The 20427-nt window shown below is 53.8% G+C and overlaps 6 protein-coding genes across 6 annotated transcripts; 4 read left to right on the top strand and 2 right to left on the bottom strand.

Annotated features, from left to right (window-relative positions):
* Window positions 1-302: 302 nt before the first annotated feature.
* Window positions 303-1094, bottom strand: SNOG_14602 (hypothetical protein; the record flags this gene model as incomplete). The annotated part of the gene is made up of 1 exon (XM_001804732.1): window positions 303-1094. The coding sequence occupies one exon, from the start codon at window positions 1092-1094 to the stop codon at window positions 303-305; it is 792 nt and encodes a 263-aa protein (XP_001804784.1).
* Window positions 1095-3698: 2604 nt separating this feature from the next.
* Window positions 3699-8541, top strand: SNOG_14601 (hypothetical protein; the record flags this gene model as incomplete). The annotated part of the gene is made up of 5 exons (XM_001804731.1): window positions 3699-5391; window positions 5482-6405; window positions 6453-7958; window positions 8025-8192; window positions 8261-8541. The coding sequence occupies 5 exons, from the start codon at window positions 3699-3701 to the stop codon at window positions 8539-8541; spliced, it is 4572 nt and encodes a 1523-aa protein (XP_001804783.1).
* Window positions 8542-10660: 2119 nt separating this feature from the next.
* On the top strand, window positions 10661-11831 carry SNOG_14600 (hypothetical protein; the record flags this gene model as incomplete). Its single annotated transcript, XM_001804730.1, has 3 exons — window positions 10661-10699; window positions 10815-11572; window positions 11621-11831. 3 exons carry the CDS (start codon window positions 10661-10663, stop codon window positions 11829-11831), a joined length of 1008 nt encoding a protein of 335 aa, XP_001804782.1.
* Window positions 11832-13156: 1325 nt separating this feature from the next.
* SNOG_14599 (hypothetical protein) lies at window positions 13157-15441 on the top strand (the record flags this gene model as incomplete). The annotated part of the gene is made up of 3 exons (XM_001804729.1): window positions 13157-13386; window positions 13434-15148; window positions 15290-15441. The coding sequence occupies 3 exons, from the start codon at window positions 13157-13159 to the stop codon at window positions 15439-15441; spliced, it is 2097 nt and encodes a 698-aa protein (XP_001804781.1).
* Window positions 15442-16739: 1298 nt separating this feature from the next.
* Window positions 16740-18800, top strand: SNOG_14598 (hypothetical protein; the record flags this gene model as incomplete). The annotated part of the gene is made up of 5 exons (XM_001804728.1): window positions 16740-16859; window positions 16908-17239; window positions 17289-17566; window positions 17621-17704; window positions 17755-18800. The coding sequence occupies 5 exons, from the start codon at window positions 16740-16742 to the stop codon at window positions 18798-18800; spliced, it is 1860 nt and encodes a 619-aa protein (XP_001804780.1).
* Window positions 18801-19290: 490 nt separating this feature from the next.
* On the bottom strand, window positions 19291-20179 carry SNOG_14597 (hypothetical protein; the record flags this gene model as incomplete). The annotated part of the gene is made up of 3 exons (XM_001804727.1): window positions 19291-19440; window positions 19492-19986; window positions 20036-20179. 3 exons carry the CDS (start codon window positions 20177-20179, stop codon window positions 19291-19293), a joined length of 789 nt encoding a protein of 262 aa, XP_001804779.1.
* Between the last annotated feature and the right edge of the window lie 248 nt (window positions 20180-20427).

The following is a 20427-nucleotide window of genomic DNA, read 5'->3' as shown; positions in this document are numbered from 1 at the left end:
CCTCTGCAGGGTTCAATGCACAGCATTGCGGGGACCTGGCAAGTTCCGAGTAGTGCTCTGCCCGGTGCCCACACGCTTTCATGATGCGAACAAGTCGGCCTTGACATCATCGCATCCACCCTGGTCGCTCACTATCAATTGCCCATTGCAAATCATCAACTACGATAATGCTCTACACATAGCTCTACGCTATTGTACGGGCTGCTGCTTGGTCGCCTTCCACTGAGATTAAAACCCATAGCGTACAGTCATCTTCACACTTTCCACGATGCATTGCCATCCTGGCCACTGTGCGTGTCAGTTCATAGTATTCCATCATAGAACAAGCAACTCACCTTGGCTCTAGCCCAAACCAAGATTCGATCTCCCTCTGTAAGCTCATTTAAAAACCCTTCACCACTACCTGCCCCTTCGTTGCCCTCTTGTCCCTCTACTGACCAGACAATGCGATACTCGTCGAGACCGACAGCCACGCGATTGCCTTGCAGATACCATGCAAAGTCGCCTTCGCCGTCTTGCGGGCCCTGCTTGGCGCTTTGTGGCCGCTTGATGAGCGACCAGCCCTGACTGGACACAGTCTGATGGTAGTCGCAAGGATCGCTGAATCGCATATGAGAGAGGTGTGGGCCAGTCGCGGCCGTAGTGGTGTGGTCCATCTTGCGCAAGATAGACACCTCAAGCCACGAAGACGTGTTGAACGTTCCATGTGTGTTTTCTGACGTCCAGGCTTGATCGAGAGACGCAATGTTGAATTCGACAGACTTGATTTTGCATGTTTCGCCATATCTAAGCACCTCCTCCACGGTCGTGTTGTTCAACGCATCCATGTCTGCACACAAAGTTGCGTGCGAAGGACGACCGCCTTGAGCAGCAGCGACCTTAGGTTGTCTGAAATTGCTAACGTACTCGTACTGTGGCCAGTAATGAGCATAGTCCAGTATCTGGAGAACAAGTTCCGTGGGTAGATTCAGAGCCTTGAGAGATGCGCGGGCCTGACACACATCTTCGTAGCTTGGTATACTCCAGCCTGGCCGAGAAGGCTCGTCTTGTGCGAGACCAAGAAGTCTTCCAATTGTTGAGAAGAAGCTTGCCATGGTGACTGGGACGATTATAGCTGTGTGAAAAACAACGGTTGTTGTGACGTGTCCGGCGTTGTAGTGTGATGCTGCACACGGCAAGGGGGCGGGTGCACTAGTAGGGTTGTTAGCGTCCGCGCTCCTCCGCTTGATACCGGCAAGTACTACCTTGTCGGTATATTAGAGTTTTTCTGTACCTTGAACCTCTTCGGCTTACGTGCAAGAAGCAATTCAAGCTGCCAAGAACAAATTCAATATTGGCGCATTGACCGGTTTGCACTGATATGCATACAAGTCCTGAGGCTAGGCCTTCGACCAGAATCTATGCTGTAGCATTAGATCTCGATGCAGCACTTCGAAAGGCTTGAACCAGATCTGGATCTGGGAATGTCACTACAAGTGTTTCGTCGCGGAGTACTATACATGGCGTTCAATCCAGGATCCGGTCACTGAGCATTGCTCAGCGAGCAAACGCCATGCTGATGCAGATGGCATGCTTTCGCTTGGTTTCAGGAACTGTAAACAGGCAGAGGCAAACGACGTGCATGCCGCTCAGGCGACATGGGAACAGAGGCTAGATCCATTTGACGGGCAAAGACGTTTCGAGGCTGACAAGGGCGGGAGTCCTTCAAATAAGGCCTTCTGCACGCCGGCTACCTCTGTAGACCCAAGGATCCCGGAAGACATTTCGAGATTTCAAGATGCCACAATCAACTTCTTGACTTGGGGAACACCTTTCTGACATCAATCAGCCACCTAAACGCCTAGATGAACAGTAGTCTCAAGCATCTATTATCGGCTTAGCAATTTATGTAGGAACAGGTGGAGGTCGCCAGGCCTGTGAAACACAATTGCAATCGGACCGTTAGCGCGAACGATGATGTGTGTGGAGACAACAGAGTTTCGCGTATCGAGTTTCCAATGTGTCCAGGCTCGTGGAGCTTAAGTAGTCTATCATATCGCCAGGACGACCAGGGATATGCTGATAGGATTGTAAAGGCGAGACACAGGCAGAATCGCGAAGGCTCGATGGATACGAGGATAGCCGGAAGGCCAAGTTGGCGGCTATACTCCAGGAGGGGGCGTTGCATTGCGAAATCAGAAACATGTGGATTCGCGATGGGGTGCGCAGGATGGGGATTGCAGCAGTCATTGTGTTCGGAGAGTTGTCCAGAACAGGATGATCCACAAAGTTGTCTCATCAGGGGCAATCCCTGACGGCGCCAAGCAATGCCAGGTACAAGCGACCTCGGGAAGACCTAGGATGGGCGGAGATTTATTGTATCCTGGTGATGTCTTAGCATGATTTTGAACGGATGGGACGAGAGGCGTGGACGGCACCTCACTTGGAACAAGCGGCATGCCCATGTGTAAAGACGGAGGGGCCAGTGACCTGTGAAAAAGGCGGCGCGCAAGGAAAAATACAGATGCGCGTGCAGGGAGAGCATGTCTTACAGAAGGCGCAACCCGTCGTCTCAAGCCATGCAGGCGGATGCACGCCTTATGTCACCAGCTTCGAGCGTTTCCATACGCGAACACGGCCAAACACAAGCTGCAGACGCGGCGTCCACTGTCAAATGCACCGCTGCAGACACTCTTCATTTCACGAGCGAGCCTTGAAACATGCTGCCAGTAGCGCTGAGCGCCGCGTCGATGTACTGACGCGTCCGAGAGTGGCGAGTGTGCGTGGAGTCTGAATTGGTCGAGCGGCATTCGATAAAGCTAGGGCCAGGGTATTTGTGAAGGGTCCCTGAAAACCGTTTTTGCGAACATCTGATCAGAGCGCTTGCGCCGTATGTAATGACGCAAAGTGGATAAAGTCGTGTTATAGACTGAGAGTCTGTCGGTATGCACATGCACAAGTCGCGAGAATTTGAATGCGACAGCAATGCACTGTGTACCGGTATAAGGTGCAGGCCATGGGAGAGACGGGCACCTGTTGCACCCCGGTCGCCTTCGGTGGTGATTGAGAACATGTAGTACGAGCGACGCAGAGCAGCAGCAGAGTAGTTTGGCGGGACGTGAGTACTATGTAGATCTGTCCGGTGCTTTGGGAAAGAGCGATTGACTCGTCGCTATCGTCGCTGCCCTGAGCGCGGCCAGGGTGCCCTACCCAAGGACTGAAGTCAATGTCTGCAACTCTGCACCTGCGTCTGCGTCTGCGTCTTCTCCTGTCTCCGCTGTCTAAGCTGGCTGTCGTCCATGCCCCGTGGCCACTGCACACTCTTCCCTCGATGCTGGTTTACTGCATCCGTCCAGTCGACAGCCACCAGCAGCGATCCGCAGCACTAACTCGCTAGATTCCTTCGCGTGGCACTTTGGGTTTCAGGGGCTGGCCGCTGGGGGCACGACGCCGCGTCCCCGCAGCTAGCAACACTCAGAGCTCGCCAGTCCGCTGTTTCTGCTTCGTGCCGCTGCTGCTGCTTCTGGGAGACGGCCCGGCAGAAGCCCGCCAGTGTTGAGCTGCATCGTCCCGCGCGTGCCACCTCCTGCTTCCTAGAAGGCTCAATTGCTTGCATGCACTCATTGCGCCTGAGCAAGCCATCGCGGAGCCTGCTCCAGCCCCAAGCCGTGGACAACGAGCGGCGCATCCACGCCGTTCGTCGCTGAACGATGCCCGCCATGCACGACTTCGCCAACGACGAGCCACGGCCTGCCACGCCCACCGCACCGCCGAGGACCTTCAAACCGAGCGCCTCCATGCGCGCCCTCAATACAAACCACACAGCGCAGGGCACCTTCTTCGAGGATGCCACGCCCGTCGACCGCACAAGGGCCAACGACATAGAGCGAAGCCAGCTGCGCGACTCCCACGACCTCTCCTTCGCCGAGGCAGGAGTCCGCGACTCGGTGGTTGACAACATGCTTCTTTCCCTTGACCAGTTCTCTCCGCCCAACATGTTCACCAACCCGGCCAGCCAGCACCCCCAGTATCCCGAAGACGACTTCTTCCTGCGAGACAATTCCTACCGACCGCCAGGTCCCCGCCACCGAGGCCACACATACACATCCTCGCGCTCCTCCGACTACGAACTGAACGCCGATGAAGCCTCTCGGTACGCCGCGAACCACAACCGCAGCCGCAGAAGCAACTCGAGCAACACAATCGGACTTCCCATGAGCAGAAAGGGCAGCGCAAGGGAGCCTTTGAGTGGCAGGCAACCAAACGGCCCGTATGGCCAGTATCAACAATCAGGACACTTGAGAGGGGCCGGCCAAACGGGCAGCAAGGGCAGCGGCTCCTCGAGCATGGACTTTGGCCAAGCTGGTATTCTGGGCAACAGTCGCCTGGGTTTTGGAAAGCGCTCTGCCAGCTTTGACCACAGCAACTATGGCGAGCGGTCGAGAGCGTCACCCGCCAAAGTCGAGTCGGTGCTGGACCGAGGGCGGACGGCCTACCAAAACTATGCCGACGACTACGATGCCGCACCCGAGCCAACCATCCCAGCCGGTCCACGCAGGCTACAAGACGTGCCCCAGTCGCCTGCATACCCACCACAGCCGCCCCTTGTGCCCCCGCAGGCTCCTGGTACTCGTCGGAGGGGAAGCGTCCGCTCCAACACGAGCTACAAGACGTTGCGGAAGAACAAGAGCCAACTCGAACCGAACATGAGGGCGCAGGCCCAGGAGTTTGTTAATGCTAGCACGTTGCGCGACCTACCCCCAGTGCCCTCAATACACGATCCGTCCGCGCCTAGTCCAAGCGTCAATACGCGCAAAGGCCTGTTCCCACCGCAAACACCGGTCGCAACGCCCAAAGAAAGGCCTGGGTTCTTCAGACGTGTCTTTGGTGGAAGCTCATCAAGATCTCAGCCGCCGCTCTCGAACGCGTCCAGTGCATCCTACGCTTTGCCTATGGAGTCACCTGCCTTGGTGAAGCAAACATTACCAGACATCGATTCGATATATTCTCAAACGCGTCCCCGCACAACACCAAACAACAACAGCCACATTGCTAATCAACTCAAAGCCACGCCTAAGAACCAGCAGGCTGGGTCTCAGTCGCAGAAGGACACACAGTCTTCTGTGCCACCGGCTCTTGCAAAGAAGCCTTCTTCCTTTTTCAGACGCAGGAAGAAGTCTATATCGGAGAACTCCAAACCTCCTGTAATGGCATTGGACTTCACTCCACCCCACAAACCAATTATACCCGCGCAACCCAGTCCGGGTGTTAGCAGTCTGCGCAAGGTTATGAACCCCTATCTCAATGACGGTACTCGTGCTGGCGAGCAAGCACAGCAAGAGAATGTAGCCAATGGTGAACGAGGGCACGGCTTCTCCCCAGGCTACCGGCCGCATAAGGATGCGACTGTACGTACGGTGAAAACGGCCTCCCGTGATGACGAGAAAACGTTCCCCTCTTCGAGAAGCAATCAGGCCATGTCCACTCATTTGCCGAGCGCAGATAGCCCGAAGAAGAAACTTATGGCGAAGAAGAAGAGTAGCCCTATGCCGCAAGAAGACACCTTCCTCGCGGATAGCAGCAGCTGCAACGACGACCGCAGCGGTCGCGCATCTCCCGCATGCGAGCGCAGCGGCGTGGAGGAAACTCGGAGGCCTAGCACTTGCCCCACTACGTCGTCAATCCACCAGTCTGGCTCCGAGGACAAGAGCGACAGACGGACAGACGGACCCACCGAGCTACTGTTCCCCGTACCACCAAACAAACAACCGCGAAAATCGTCTCTTGGCGGATCCATCTCACAATCGGCTTCAGAGGTCGAGATCGAGGAAGAAGGCTGGATCCTCACCCAGCCGCCGCGGAACGGCCTTGCAACACCTAGAGACACGACTAGAGATCCCAGTCCAGCGGCAAAGCGCGTGTGGCTCGACACTACAACGGGCGAAGACACCGATGATCTGAATCTACCTTTGGAAGGCGCCCGCTCGTCCCAGAAGTCCCTCTTAGACTCCAATTCCCCAGTGTCACCGGATGATGTGTTCCACTCTGCTACGAGTTTGCCTATAGTACAGGTAGAGAACCGTGACTCCGACACCATGCCTGCCATTGTTGAAGACCGCTCAATGCACACGGAACCGACGGACGCCGACCGGGAGCGAGCATTGCAGATCTTCAATGGCGACGACTCTTCCATACAGAAGGCGCAAGCAGCGACTATCCTGGGAGATGTCACCCTCAGCAGCGCGCGCACCCGCAAGGCCTTTATGGACCTTTTCGACTGGACTGGGTTCAATATCCTTGGCGCCATGCGAGACATGTGCGGCAAGCTTGTGCTCAAGGCTGAGACTCAGCAAGTCGACCGCATTCTCATGAACCTGTCAGAGCGATGGTGCGAATGCAATCCTAACCACGGCTTTAAAGCAGTCGGTGAGTCTGTTGATATTCTTCTTGCTGGAACTTGACTAACGTGTTAGATGTCGTGCACACTATCTGTTACTCCATCTTACTGCTCAACACTGACCTCCACATGGCTGACATTGAGTCTCGAATGACGCGAAGCCAGTTCGTGAAGAACACACTCCCCACTGTCAGTCGTGTGTGCCAAGACGCTGTCAAGGTGGCGGGAGGTGAAACACTCCGGCCACAATCTACACATTTTCGACGGCCATCGTTGCCTTGGAACGATAAGTCGGAGCCAACATCGCCAAGCGCTGAGACTTCCGCGTTCCCGTCTGAAGTGCCCGAAAATTTGATAGAGGACAAGAGAACGCGCAGCCGCCTCTCCCTTCGACCCCCTATGAGGAGTGCTTCCGAGGGCTTCTTGTCTACTGATTCAGCTACCAATGAGTCGAACATGCTCGTAAACGCACCATACAACGGATCGATGAAGGGTTGGGAGTTCCAGATCGAGATTGTTCTGAAGGACTTCTATGACTCGATTCGCAAACAACGTCTGCCTCTCCATGGATCCTCTGATCTCGCTGTTCAACAACACCCATCTTCCAACAATCTCTCGGTCAGCAACATGCTGCGTCGCACACCAAGTATGCTCAGTAAGACACCCTCAGAAAATGCGAGTTACCGTGGTCGATCACAGGGCGACTTCCGTAGCGTTGGCAACCGGTGGACCTCCAAGAATCGTTCGAGACAAAAGCTCTACCCGTCTTCTACTGTGGCATCGAGTCGCACTAGTCTTGACGACGGATCCGTCTGGAGTCCTGCCGGCTCAAGCACTTGGAGTCGATACTCGTATGGCAAGACCGGGACTTCTATGTCAATGGACTCTCTTGGCACGCATTTTGCTGGAGACTACCAGCAGGCCATCGGCTTCGCCAACGCGCTGAGCCAAGCCATCATTCGGGAAGAAGGCATGACAATTGCCAGTGACGAAGAGTTTAGTCGCGTCGCCCCACTGCTCGAGGATGAGACCTTGGAGCTTGTTGGAGCTCCGTGGGCAAAGGAGGGCATCCTGAAGCACAAGCGTCACCTGGACTCTTCCGATAAGAAGGCTAAAGATCGAGCATGGACAGAGTGCTTTGCCGTGGTCGAAAAGGGCTATATGCGTCTCTTCTCTTTCAACATGAACTCAAAGTCAGTTCGGCACAAGAACAAGACTCGTCCATCAGCTGGAAGTGTAGTCGGTGGTGGCAACTGGATGGACAACGCCGAAGCTCTGGACAGCTTCCCTCTTCGGCAGACTATTGCCAGCTCACTACCGCCTCCGGGATACTCCAAGACCAGGCCACATGTCTTCGCCTTGTCGCTACCAAATGGTGCAGTCCATCTATTCCAGGTCGGGACGCCCGACATCGTCCGCGAATTTGTCTTCACGACCAACTACTGGTCGGCCAGGCTCTCTAAAGAGCCCCTAACTGGCGGTGTCAGTAGCATGGAGTATGGCTGGGGTGAGAATGTTATCAACCCTGCTCTTATTCGACAAGACAGTTCGCCTTCAGTCCAAGGCCACATGCCTCGCCCTAGTGTGACTAGTTCGCTTCGCAGCTCTATAGACCATGCAAGCGGTACTCCGAAGCCTCGATTACCAGGTGATAAGATCACTCTTTCCGACTGGAGTCCGCCGCCATGTAGCATGATGGCTAGCAGCTTGATGGAAGTGGACCAGCTGCGGGCACTGATTGATTATGTGAAAAACATCGAAGCCGAGCTAGGTTACCACAACGAACTGAGGGCGCCTCTGCTCATTGCGGTAAGTAGTAGATATTACCCCACATGAAGCAAATGCTGACGCTACACTAGTTCTCCCCTCGTCACCCCAATGCAGCACGAGCAATGGCAAATTGGGAACGCAAGTCACAATACCTTCTCCGGGAAATTGTCAAGTTCCGGACTTATATCGACACGCTCACTGCTGCGCAAGTGCAGAAGCAGAAGATTTATGCAGAGCGAGAGGCGCTGGAAGAGCAGGAGATGAAGGCAAGCAGCGATGCAGGAACAAGCCCGCAAGGTGCTGAGCATGATGGTGCGAGAGCTGCCTCTGAAGCTTCTTCATCAAAGGCCATCATCAAGCAACCCTCTACGTCGGCTTTCCTACTGCATCCGTAATCTCATTTTGTACACGCTGACGATTTCTTTGTTTGAATTTTTTAGACCTTACGCCTCTTCGGCGTACAATACGGCGGCTACGACTACTTCATTCTTCGAAGCCTAGTCTACGACAGCGCCCACACTCGGTGGCTTGAAGTGATACACCTTTGTAATATTTTGGAGACTTTGAACGCGGCGCTGGGCATGTCATGATCTTCACACTTACTCTTTGCGGTACTTGTCGTCACTCCAAAACCATTGTGGAGGACGGTCGTGGCTACGACGTTATTTCTCATTTGTTTGGAAGTTATGGTTGATGACGCCCCACGGTGGTAGTCTGCGTTCTCAAATGCTAAGTTCTGTCTTTCAGCGGACAGAGAAGAGTTTTACTCTTCAGATATTATACCCCGAATCGAATCTATCCTGTACTGCTTCCACCAATCATGCATAGCAACGCTTTCTCTCGTAGCACACCATGTCTTTGTGATGCTATTATGATCAGCCACAACGAAGCTGAAGATAGCTTGCAGCCATACTACTGCTTGCTCTGTGGGGCGTAATCCAGTGCCAATCACGGCGGGCCCCGGGTGTCGACTTATTTCAGCTTCAATGTGTCTAGCTCACTCTCGCAGTTGTTTCTCAACTCAGCTGTTCAATGCAAGGCTCTTCGCATCATGGACACAGGAGCTGCATGCACTTTGCAAAGCCCATTGCGCCTAACATGCCGCCGAGCGCAGATGGTGAGAGCATCCGTCTCCAATCAGCGACCAGGACTCGGTCTTCGCCGTTGGAGTGCAGCGAGCAGCGCAAGCCACAGCGTCCTAGAGTCGCGGGCTGGACCATGTTAGATGGTGGGAGCAAGGGCCATTGTTCAAAAGAGTGGTCTCGCTTAGACGCGCTGTCTCGATTCGGACAGCTGAGATGCAGAAATGCCCTACGGAGAGGGTCACGATAGGGAAGCGCAAGGATTCGAGGGCATGCAGGGTACGAAGTAGTGTGAGGCTGACATGAAGTGATTTTACTGCATGAAGAGCACAGCTTGGATGCCGCCACTATTCTCTGGCCCAAGACTGTAGCTTTGATCGTATTCGTAATCCTGCTATGCAAAGAGAGGAGGAATTCGAATAGAAAACAGATTTGGTATCGGCTTGGCTAGGTAAACTAATGGGTTCGGCAACCCCGTGCTCGCGTGGTGTTTGTGCTTCCCCACGCGGGTGCAAAAGTTTTTTGGGCAAATTAGACGTACACGTGGAAATGACGGCTCGCGTTGGCAGTCATGTATATGTCCAGCGTGTGAAGTGTCAAGGCGAATGTGTTGGCAAGTGCATGATTGCGAGCGCGTTGTGTTGGTGGTGTCGAGGAGCTTACTCGTAGAGCAGCTTGAGTACCGGTAGCGGCTCAAAGAGCAGCTGGAAGAGCGCGGCCGACCACGCGTCGTCGAGTGTGTCTACCTACCTCGCTCTAGAACGCCACACTCGATAGCCTTTTCCTCTCACCACGCGCCGTGCCGACAGCTTCTTATTCCCGTTGCGCCCCTGAAGACCGATGTGCCTATTTCATCTGGACCTCCCACGGCACTCATAGCAGATCTGGACCCATTCCCGACAGGCCCCCGCTTGCTTGCCGTGCTCGCCGTTCTTGGTCGTTTTCAGCCTTACGGATCCACGGCTTCCTACATCCCCGCTATTGTGTCAGCCGTACCAGACACGACCCGGCCACAGCTTTTCTCGATAGCTGCCGGCTCCGAAGCTCCTACATCACCTGCGTCACTGCAACCGACAGTGCTCTTCTTGCCTCTGCTGCTCCACGCGCATTCAAGCATCCGACCGAAGTCTTGACAACACCCCTTCGCCTTTCAAAGTCCACAATGGCCTTCCCTGGGCAGAACTACCACAACAACTATGGCGCTCCGCCGCCGCAACAATACGGCGCCCCACAAGGCTATCCACCCCAGCAGAACTACGGCGCCCCGTGAGTTACACGAGGACAAACTTGCGCGAGAGACACTGACTGAAGGTGCATAGGCCGCCGCAACAGGGTGGCTACGGATATCAGCAGCCCCCGCCACAACAGTACGGAGGCTATGGGGCTCCTCCTCCACAGCAGCAGCAATGGGGCGCGCCACCACCGCAACAATATGGCTATGGGGCGCCTCCGCAGCAGCCTCCTCGGCCTGGTAAGCTACCGAGTGTTTGGTCAAGGATTCGGCTGACGAGAGCGCAGTCATGCCCACGGCGACTTCGAATCAGTGGACTCATGGAAATCACAACGGACCCCCTCCCCCGCCCCAGGGCGCACAGCAGTTTGGACACGGTGCACCAACAGACTACAGCTTCCAGTATTCGGCTTGCAATGGCAAGCGGAAGGCGCTGCTCATTGGCATCAACTACTTTGGACAACGAGGACAACTTCGCGGTTGCATAAACGACGTCAAGAATATGAGCACATACCTGAACGAGTTCTTTGGCTACAAGAGGGAGGACATGGTCACTCTGACAGATGACCAGCAGAACCCCATGAGCCAACCGACGAAGGCGAACATTCTGAGGGCGATGCACTGGCTTGTCAAGGATGCGCGACCCAACGACTCGCTGTTCTTTCACTACTCAGGTCACGGCGGCCAGACAAAGGACTTGGACGGTGACGAGGACGATGGAAACGACGAGGTCATCTACCCCGTCGACTTCCGCACTGCTGGGCACATAGTCGACGATGAGATGCACCGCATCATGGTTGGCACACTACAGCCCGGTGTCCGATTGACGGCCATTTTCGATTCATGCCACTCAGGTTCCGCGCTCGACCTGCCCTACATCTACTCCACCCAGGGTGTGCTCAAGGAGCCCAATCTGGCCAAGGAGGCTGGCGCAGGTCTGTTGGGCATTGTCTCAAGCTACGCACGCGGCGATATTGGCAGCATGATTGGTGGGGCAAGCAGCTTGTTCAAGAAGGCAATCAAGGGCGATGATGTGTACAAGAAGAATTTGAGAACGAAGACGAGCCCCGCAGATGTCATCATGTGGAGTGGATCGAAGGATCAGCAGACTTCGTGAGTACCTTTATCATATGAAATACCGAACTTGCTGACAAGTAGCAGCGCCGACGCGTCCATTGGCGGTGAAGCTACAGGTGCCATGTCCTGGGCCTTCATCACGTCTCTACGCAAGAACCCCAACCAGAGCTACGTCCAACTGCTGAACAGTATTCGTGACGAGCTCGAGGGCAAGTACCAGCAGAAGCCACAATTGAGCTGCAGTCATCCCCTGAGTACGTTCATCACAGGGCCCGAAATTCACCTTTGTTGCTAACAAGTATGAACAGATGTCGATCTCTTGTATGTCATGTAGATGCACATAGCGTCGAGTGCGCGTGTCAGAGGATGACTGATGGAACGGGATGGCTAGAAGGGCTCAGTGCAAAAAAGTGTAGTGCATTATGGCTCTTGATGATTGTATATTGTTCATGTAAATATCTGTGCTGCGAAGCTACTGTCGAGCCTGTTGGCCGGCTTGAATACTAGGGACGCTTTGGCGTGCTGTAGAACTCGAAATCGGCAAAGCTCGAGAAGGGTGAATGCGTGGTCGAGCTGGGCGTTGAGTGGATGTATTGCACGTGCCGTGATGGCACGCTAGCGACATAGCAGGGATACTACTGCAGGATGAAGCCGAGGGGATCTTTGATGACCGAAACTTTTGAATGCTCGTCTGGTCCACCACGCTTCGCCACGCCTCACCACGCTTCGCCACGCCTCGCCACGCCTCATCACGCCATCAATTATGCGACGAGCACGCGGTCTTCGGGTATGAAGGAGTCCAATGCACTCATATCTCCATTAACACGACTAATTTCGCATAGGTTTCTTCCCCCCGCGACATCTGTGTCTTCTGCGCCACTCGACAGCTCGCAGCAGCAGATGCACTGTCTTCTCGTCTAACATCAACCCAACGGCGGCACTTGAACTCTTCAAGTAGAGCGCCTCAGTCAGCAGAGCCAGTCTACCAAGATGCTGAACCACGCGCGCGGCCGATGACGCAGGCTGAGCGGATGCGACAACAACTCGCCGCCAGCGCTGCCCAGGCCTCTCCCATGGCATCTCAAGGAGGGAACATGACGCCTGCGCAGAGAATGAGGGCATCGCTAGCTGCTCAAGCTCCCCGTCAACCGCCTCCGCCTCCGCAGCGTCAGCAGCGTCAGCAACCGCCGCCTGACGGATATTCCATGAATCGAGGCGGAATGTTCGATGGGCCGGGCCGCAGTCAGAACAGAGAGAGGTCCATGCCCCCAACTCGAAGATACGTACCTTCCGACAAGACTACCACCTACAGTCCGCCTGTATCGCAGAACAGATACAAGATCAACATGGAATCAAAACCTCAGGTGCACACGCCAGCATTCGCCTCAGATCACCTGAGGCGGCGGGACGACCAACATTCACAAGGCGCACAGTCCATGGTCTACGATGAAAGCAGGCCGCCTGCGTATCGGCCCCGCCCCAAGAGATCTATGCTCGACCAGGACGAGCTCTCCAAGTTGATGGGCCTTTCCGCCAACGAGCGCTCTACCAGAACATATCAGCCGTTGGCGCGAGACTCGAGGGCGCAAAAGAAATGCTGGCATTGCGGAGCGACGGAACATGAGTCCCACAAATGCCCCACGCGTCCGACCCTACGTGAACGACCTTCACCTCCGAGACAGCAAGAGCGTGCATCGATCGCGGACGCGGCTCAGCAATGGAGGCAAACAGTTGGAGCCCAATTGGAAACAGAACGTGCCCCAAGCGTCCAGGAAGAAGCAGACCGAAGAGCGCGCAATGTGGGGCAGGACCGACGGCGTAGTGCCCGATTCGACATCGACGAGCCAGACGTCAGAAACCGATATGATCAGCCTGCACGGCGTCGTGGTGGATATAGTAAGGGACGGCGTCTTGAAGAAGATGACGAGGACGGTCGCCTTGAGGACCGGACTGAGCGCAAGAGGCTACGCAAGGAAGCCAAGAAGGCGGCTCGCGACGCAAAAGCAGATCCGACGCCTCTCTATCTTCCACAGTATATCAGCGTAGCGAATCTCGCTTCCATGCTAAGGCTAAAGGCAGAGGATTTAGTGGTCAAGATGGAGGACCTCGGGTTCGAGGATGTGCAGAAGGACCACGTTATGAATGCTGAGAATGCTGGTCTCATTGCTCAAGAATACGGTTTCGACCCAATTGCCCCAGTGGAAGGGGAAGATGGTGATATATATCCCGCGGAGGGTGTTGCTCCTGAACTATACACCGAGTTACCCGCGCGACCGCCAGTCGTTACGATTATGGGCCACGTTGATCACGGAAAGACTACCATCCTTGACTACATGCGCTCCACGAGTGTGGCTGCTACTGAATTCGGTGGCATCACGCAGCACATCGGTGCCTTCAGCGTGCCACTGGCAAGCGGCAAGAAGATCACATTTCTCGACACACCTGGTCATTCTGCGTTCGAAACAATGCGCGCCCGCGGCGCCAACGTCACCGACATCGTCGTGCTGGTGGTTGCAGCCGACGACTCGGTCATGCCGCAAACGATCGAGGCCATCAAGCACGCCCAAGCAGCCAAGGTACCCATCATAGTTGCTATCAACAAGATCGATAAGCAGCAGGCTGACCCCGATGCTGTGAAACTTGACTTGGGCCGTCACGGTATCGAGATTGAAGACTTTGGGGGTGATGTGCAAGCCATTTGCGTTAGCGGTAAGACTGGTCAAGGCATACCCGACTTGGAAGAAGCCATTTCGACCTTGTCCGAGTTGCTGGACCACCGTGCTGATCCGTCATCGACTGTTGAAGGCTGGGTGCTCGAAGGCTCGACAAAGAAGTCTGGTCGTGTTGCGACCGTCCTCGTCCGGAGTGGAACGCTCCGGCAAGGTAGCGTCCTTGTTGCCGGTACAACCTGGACCCGTGTTCGCACTCTACGCAATGAAGCTGGCGTTGTTGTGCCGGAAGCCGGTCCTGGTATCGCGGTCGAAGTTGACGGTTGGCGTGACCAACCCATTGCTGGGGATGAAGTCCTTCAAGCAGAAAATGAGCACCACGCCTCTTCCGTGTCTGAAATACGTGTCGAAAAACTCGAACGTGAGCAAATGGCTGTCGATGTGCAAGCCATCAACGAGGCCCGACGTCAAGAGACTGAACGTCGTGAAGCTGAAGCGGCTGCCGAAAAGGCCGCCGAAAACGGAGAGGAAGAGGTCGCCGTGGAGATCAAAGACAAGGGCCCCGAGGTGGTTGAGTTTATCGTGAAGGGAGACGTCTCAGGCTCAGTCGAGGCAGTCATCGACTCCGTTTCTGCAATCGGTAACGGGGAGGTCATGTCTCGCATTCTTCGCCATGGTGTCGGTCCGCCCTCCGAATTTGACATTCAACACGCCGCCGACGCTCATGGACACATCCTCAACTTTAACACCGTCATTCCACCACATGTAGCGCGGCTAGCAGAAGAAAAGAGTGTGAAGATTATAGACAACAACATCATCTATCGCGTCGTGGAGGATGTGAAAGAGCTCATGAGTGCAAAGCTGGCGCCAAATGTCATTCAAAAGGTCACCGGTGAAGTCGAAATCGCAGCCGTGTTTGAGATCAGCCTTGGGGGCAAAAAACGTATGAAAGTTGCGGGATCAAAGGTCAGGAACGGACATGTGGATCGAGGCACTAAAGCTAGAGTGCTGCGCGGCGTGAGAACCGTTCATGATGGTCAGTCTATCTCTACTTGAAAGTATAACAGTCTAACATCGATCACAGGCAAAATTACGTCTTTGAGGAACCAGAAGAAAGATGTCGAGCAGATGCGCAAGGATACCGAGTGTGGTATAAGTTTCGAGGGCTGGGACGATTTCCAAATCGGTGATCGCATCCAGTGCTACGAGGAGAGATTTGAAAAGAGAACCTTGTAACATATCATGTATCTCACCAAGGCGAGCTTTGTATTAGCGTGGCATCGCCTATTGTTGGCTTATACTTGTACATGTACCATTATGTAGATTTGTAGAATTATAGACCCACGGCAAACACTCAGGGTTGTGGAGAGAAATGCCAAATGTTGATATCCAAGCTGCTGCAAAACGACTTTACAGGGTGTGATGTTTCAGCATTTGAAGGTTATTGACGGCAAACCACGTGATCAGAGCAGGCATGGATGGATTAGTGCCTCCGTGATCTCGCTGAACGTTTACATCCAAAAGCCCTCAAGTTGCCACATTGCTTTTCGTATAGCCGGAAAGTCGCATGCATGTGCGAAGTAAAGCGTGAGCTGATTTTACAGCTTTGAAATGACCATCCCACCTCCGTACATGTTTGATACTCGATTGGGCTAGTCCCAACTTAAAATAGGCGAAGGCGATCTCAAACATGTGCAGCATGGCTCTGGCGAAACGCGATTCAAACATGATTGTTTGATGATTCCGCATCATTAAGCACCCAAATTCTAACAGTTGATGATTGTCACTTTCTTCGTTGTGGCAGAGATCTTGTGAAGCTGTGCTGTTGTGCACCTCGACTATAGCATCAAGCAGCCGTGGGTCTGCTGCAAGCGCAGCACATCGTCAGCCATCAAAACGCACACGAAATATGCATTGTATAGACCAATTTTTGGTCCAAACTTCACGGCACCATTCTGGGGGGGTTAAATAGTTTAGCTCGTAAACTTCTCCGGAGTCTGCGCGCCCGATTTGGTGCATGTTCTCATGGTTGAAGCTAAGCTTTCTGTCGCAAAGGACTAGATCGAACAGTTCAAGTCGATCTTGAAACCGGACTCGCAGGGAAACAATCTCACCATCACGGTTGCATTATTCACCGACCTCGGACATGCACTGCCGTCGTGTCGCAGTTGATTTGTAACGAATCAAAGCGACCCTTTTGTGCAGAGCGGGAAGACCCGGTTGACCTTGAAGCCCCGTCGCCTGCTAAGGTAGTAAGATTTGAGTCTGAAGCCTTTCTCCATCTTGTTCCACAGCATAATACTGAAACTTTCTGGCGGACCCTAGACACGCCGTGCTACAAGCCGGAAGTACTGCAACTCCGATAGCCTTCATATCAGGCTCGACTGCCGTTCTCAAAAGTCCAAGACTTCTGTGCGTTACAATTCTGGTCAGTTGTCTGCGCCGTTCTTTCTCTTCGGTTCTTTGTAGTTTCTTAAACTCTTTTTCTCATACATAATTCCGAGTAGCCCAGGTGGCTCAGTACACTGCTCAAGATGGCGTCCAGCACTCTCTCTTCGCTTTTTCTCATCCTTTTGAGCTGCACCCCGGCCTTCGGTCAGTCTACAGACACGCAGCAAGTGCAATACAACCAAGTACTGAACTTGAATGGCGACGTGAGTTCGGGATCCTGCACTTGGATGATGAATCACTGACGTCCGCAGATGAAAATCAACTCCTTCCAATTCCCAGACCGCTCCCGGGTCGAGACGTTCTCTCAGAAGCAACAGCAGATAATAGTTAATCAGCAAACCCCAGCCATACCCGCAAACCAAGTTACAGGAACGACTGGTCAGCCTTTCGTTGCCATCAGCCCACAGTCCATGACGATCAGTACCAATGGGGCTACCGACTTGGTCGGCGGACAGGTACAGATGGCCATCACCATGCAGAATCTGCAGTCAGCTGCGGTCCAGCCCGATAACACTTATGTTGCCATGCTTTCGCCAGACAGGCAGACCTGGATGGTGCAAGAAACCATGAGGAGTGTCAATAGGTATGCCGATGCTCAAACGTATTGATTAAACACAACTAACACATGACAGCACTGATATGACCGTCCGCATGGTCAAGCGCAACCAGCTTGACGGAGAGTACATGGTCGTTGGTCGCCAGACTGTAGAGACCAACACTCTTGTACAGCCGTTCGGCAGCGATCAAGCTAGATCGATTGCTATCCAGGGCACCGGTCTCCAAGAGAACGAGTTTCAAGACGGCTTCAGGATGTCTACCCGTGCTACTCAGCCCATGACCATGAATGTCGATGTTGTCGATGGCATTGACTCCAGTATGTTGGCTGCTCTCCAGGGCCAGGAAAGCGTCAGTAAGTAGTTTCAAGCATAGAGGAGTACATACAGACTACTAATCCAAGGCTTAGATGATTACCGATACTCCGTCATTACCAACCTCGCCGCTGTTACGCCCTCTCTCAACCAGCAAGTTACTGTCATCCAGATGCCGAGTAAGTGATATGGCCTTCGGTAGCTGGCTGAATTCACTGACAATCCTTAGTCAACGCCGTCCGTATCCAGAAGATGATGCAAGCCATGGGTGTTCCTCCAACAGGACAGGTTGCAATCGCTGTTGCTCAGCGCGGTGTCCTCCAGAACCCTGGTGGTGCCACTGGTAACCTCGGGGGAGCTACTGCTGCTGTAGGTGCCGCTACTCGTCGCAATCTCGGCCGTCGTCATTTCAGGACAGAGGTCGCGCGACAAGTTCAGGGACAGACTGGTGCAATCATTGCTGGTCAGGCACCAACTGGACAGACACAGACCGGACAGACTCAGACTGGACAGACGCAGACCGGACAGACTCAGACTGGACAGACGCAGACCGGACAGACTCAGACTGGACAGACGCAGACCGGACAGACACAGACCGGACAGACTCAGACTGGACAGACTCAGACTGGACAGACTCAGACTGGACAGACTCAGACTGGACAGCAGCAGCAGGCTGGCCAAGTCCAAGCTGGAACCCCCACTAACAACAACCCCGTGGCACAAAAGCTCCTTCTCTCGCCTACTTTCGTACCCGTCGCAGCCAACGCTGTTCTCGACCAGACCAACATGCGTATCGCGATCCCCGTCCGCCAAGTCGATGGCGAGTACATTCTTACCATGCAGAAGATGAACAGTGTTCAACAGGCCCAACCTGCTCAGGGCCAGGCACAAGCTCAACTGCCCACTGCCGCAGAAGGCCAAACCCCGACTGCTGAAACAGGTGCTCGTCCAGCTGAAAGCAAGGCTCCTACTGCTGGCGAAGGCCTCCGCGCCAACGAAGGCCTCCGCAACGGCACCGAACCCGCCAGGCCTGCGGCCGAGAAAAAGCCTGAAGGCGAGAAGAAGCCTGAACGCCGCCAGGAGTCTAGCAAAGACAAGTACGGCAACGTCAAGGCACCGCAGGGCTCCATCATTATGACTATGAAGATGATAGATGATATGGTCGACGCAGTCAACTGGGGTGGCCAGGCTGCGATCACCAAGATGATGAGCGAGTATACCAAGCAGAACACCGGTACCGAGGCAGCTACCGGTGCTGCGAAGATCATTGTCTAAGCACCTAGAGGTCCCTACTGAGCAATGAAGCTTGGTACGACTAGAGGTGGAAGCAGAAACATAACGTGCTTGAAGTCCGTGAAGTGATGAGGCTGGTGCCTCTCCCACAATCTTCCATTAATGTATATAGTAGAAGGCAATCATTGGATTCTATAAATTCTACTTTTTTGCGCATGAACTCAAGTTTTTGTTACTTGAGGCTCTAGCGCAAGCATACATTATTTGAAACACAGCCTTAGGTGCACTGTCGTGCAACACTTGAAGCACAATGCTTAGACATGCGCACTGACCTAACGCATGTGTTTGTTGAGAACTGTTTCATTCCTGTGACTGATCAATGCCATGGCCCACAACGACGGCTTGCAAAATGGGGAAAGGTGCTTGTCAATTTCTTTTTGTTGTCTGAAATATGTTGCACCATTACATTACTCGTCGCTTCTAGTTCATGTACGTTTCACGTCTATTATAGCAGCGCTTTTGTAAGTCCCAGTCATCCGTGTCTCCCTGGCTCGAATCCACTCACTCGCAATTGCTGGTCGAGATTCTTCTTCGACCTCCTGCGCATGAGAACCAAAATGTAAATCACCACAGTCAACAGCGCAGCACCGGCCTGTACTAAGCCGATATACCAACTGACGCTCTGGCTTCTGGTTAGCCGCTGACAAGAACAACTTCATGCGATACAACGTACCTGCACGTTACAGAACCGATCAAAGTTCACGTCGCCCGCGAACTCCTTCTGTATAGCTCTCGCGCCCGCACTGCACGTCCAGCCCCACAAATCATTACTCTTGCCGTCTTTATCCTTTTCACCTCTGTACATTCCCGCCGCCACACTCCATACCACAAAGTTGCCCAGTATGACGATCCAACTAAAAGCGGACGTCACATAGTTCGCAGCATTTGCTGTTTCGACGCCGAATCTGTACGAGAAGACGGTGCCAAAGTTGAGAAGGGCTGACAGAGCAGCGATCGCGAAGTACATCCAGGTTGGCCACGCGCGCGTGTTTTTCGCCCATGCAGTGCGCTCGATTGTCTGACCATCTTGTACGATAGTGCGGAACGTATCTTTGGTACCGAGGTACTTTGCAAGCGTCATGGTAATGGGAATTAGGACGCCGACAGAGATGAGGAAGGCAAGGACACGAGAGATTACACGAAGACGGCGGATGCGTGCTTTGAGGATCTGAGGAGTTCAGCACACGTTGTAATGTGAATCAAGATTGGGAACGTACAGCATCCTCATTTAAGGCCACTTTGATGTTCTCGTGGTCTTCAAATAGCCCCCTATGTTGGTAACCGGTAAAACTTTCCTCTTCATGCCCATACAGCGGCTTCAACGGCGTAGGATTGCCAGAAGAAAGACCCGACGGAGACATATTGGGAGACGAGAACAGAAGACGCTGCTGATCATTGTGATACCGCAGGCGGTCATAATAAGCACGCAGGAACATCGTGAATGCTCGCGTTCGTGTTCGACCTGGAATATTTTGCTTTTCCAACCTCACCTGGGCAACTCTTGGACGTTGTTTGATCGACAACAGGCCTTTCGGGAAATGCACTGTCTCAATTAATTATTTCTTTGAGCACAGAAGACTGAACCATCGAGCCTCTTATGCATGTCGAC

The sequence above is a fragment of the Parastagonospora nodorum genome (genome assembly GCF_000146915.1).
Source record: "Parastagonospora nodorum SN15 chromosome Unknown scaffold_32, whole genome shotgun sequence".
NCBI lineage: Eukaryota > Fungi > Ascomycota > Dothideomycetes > Pleosporales > Phaeosphaeriaceae > Parastagonospora > Parastagonospora nodorum.
This window is presented reverse-complemented; position numbering and strand designations above follow the sequence as displayed.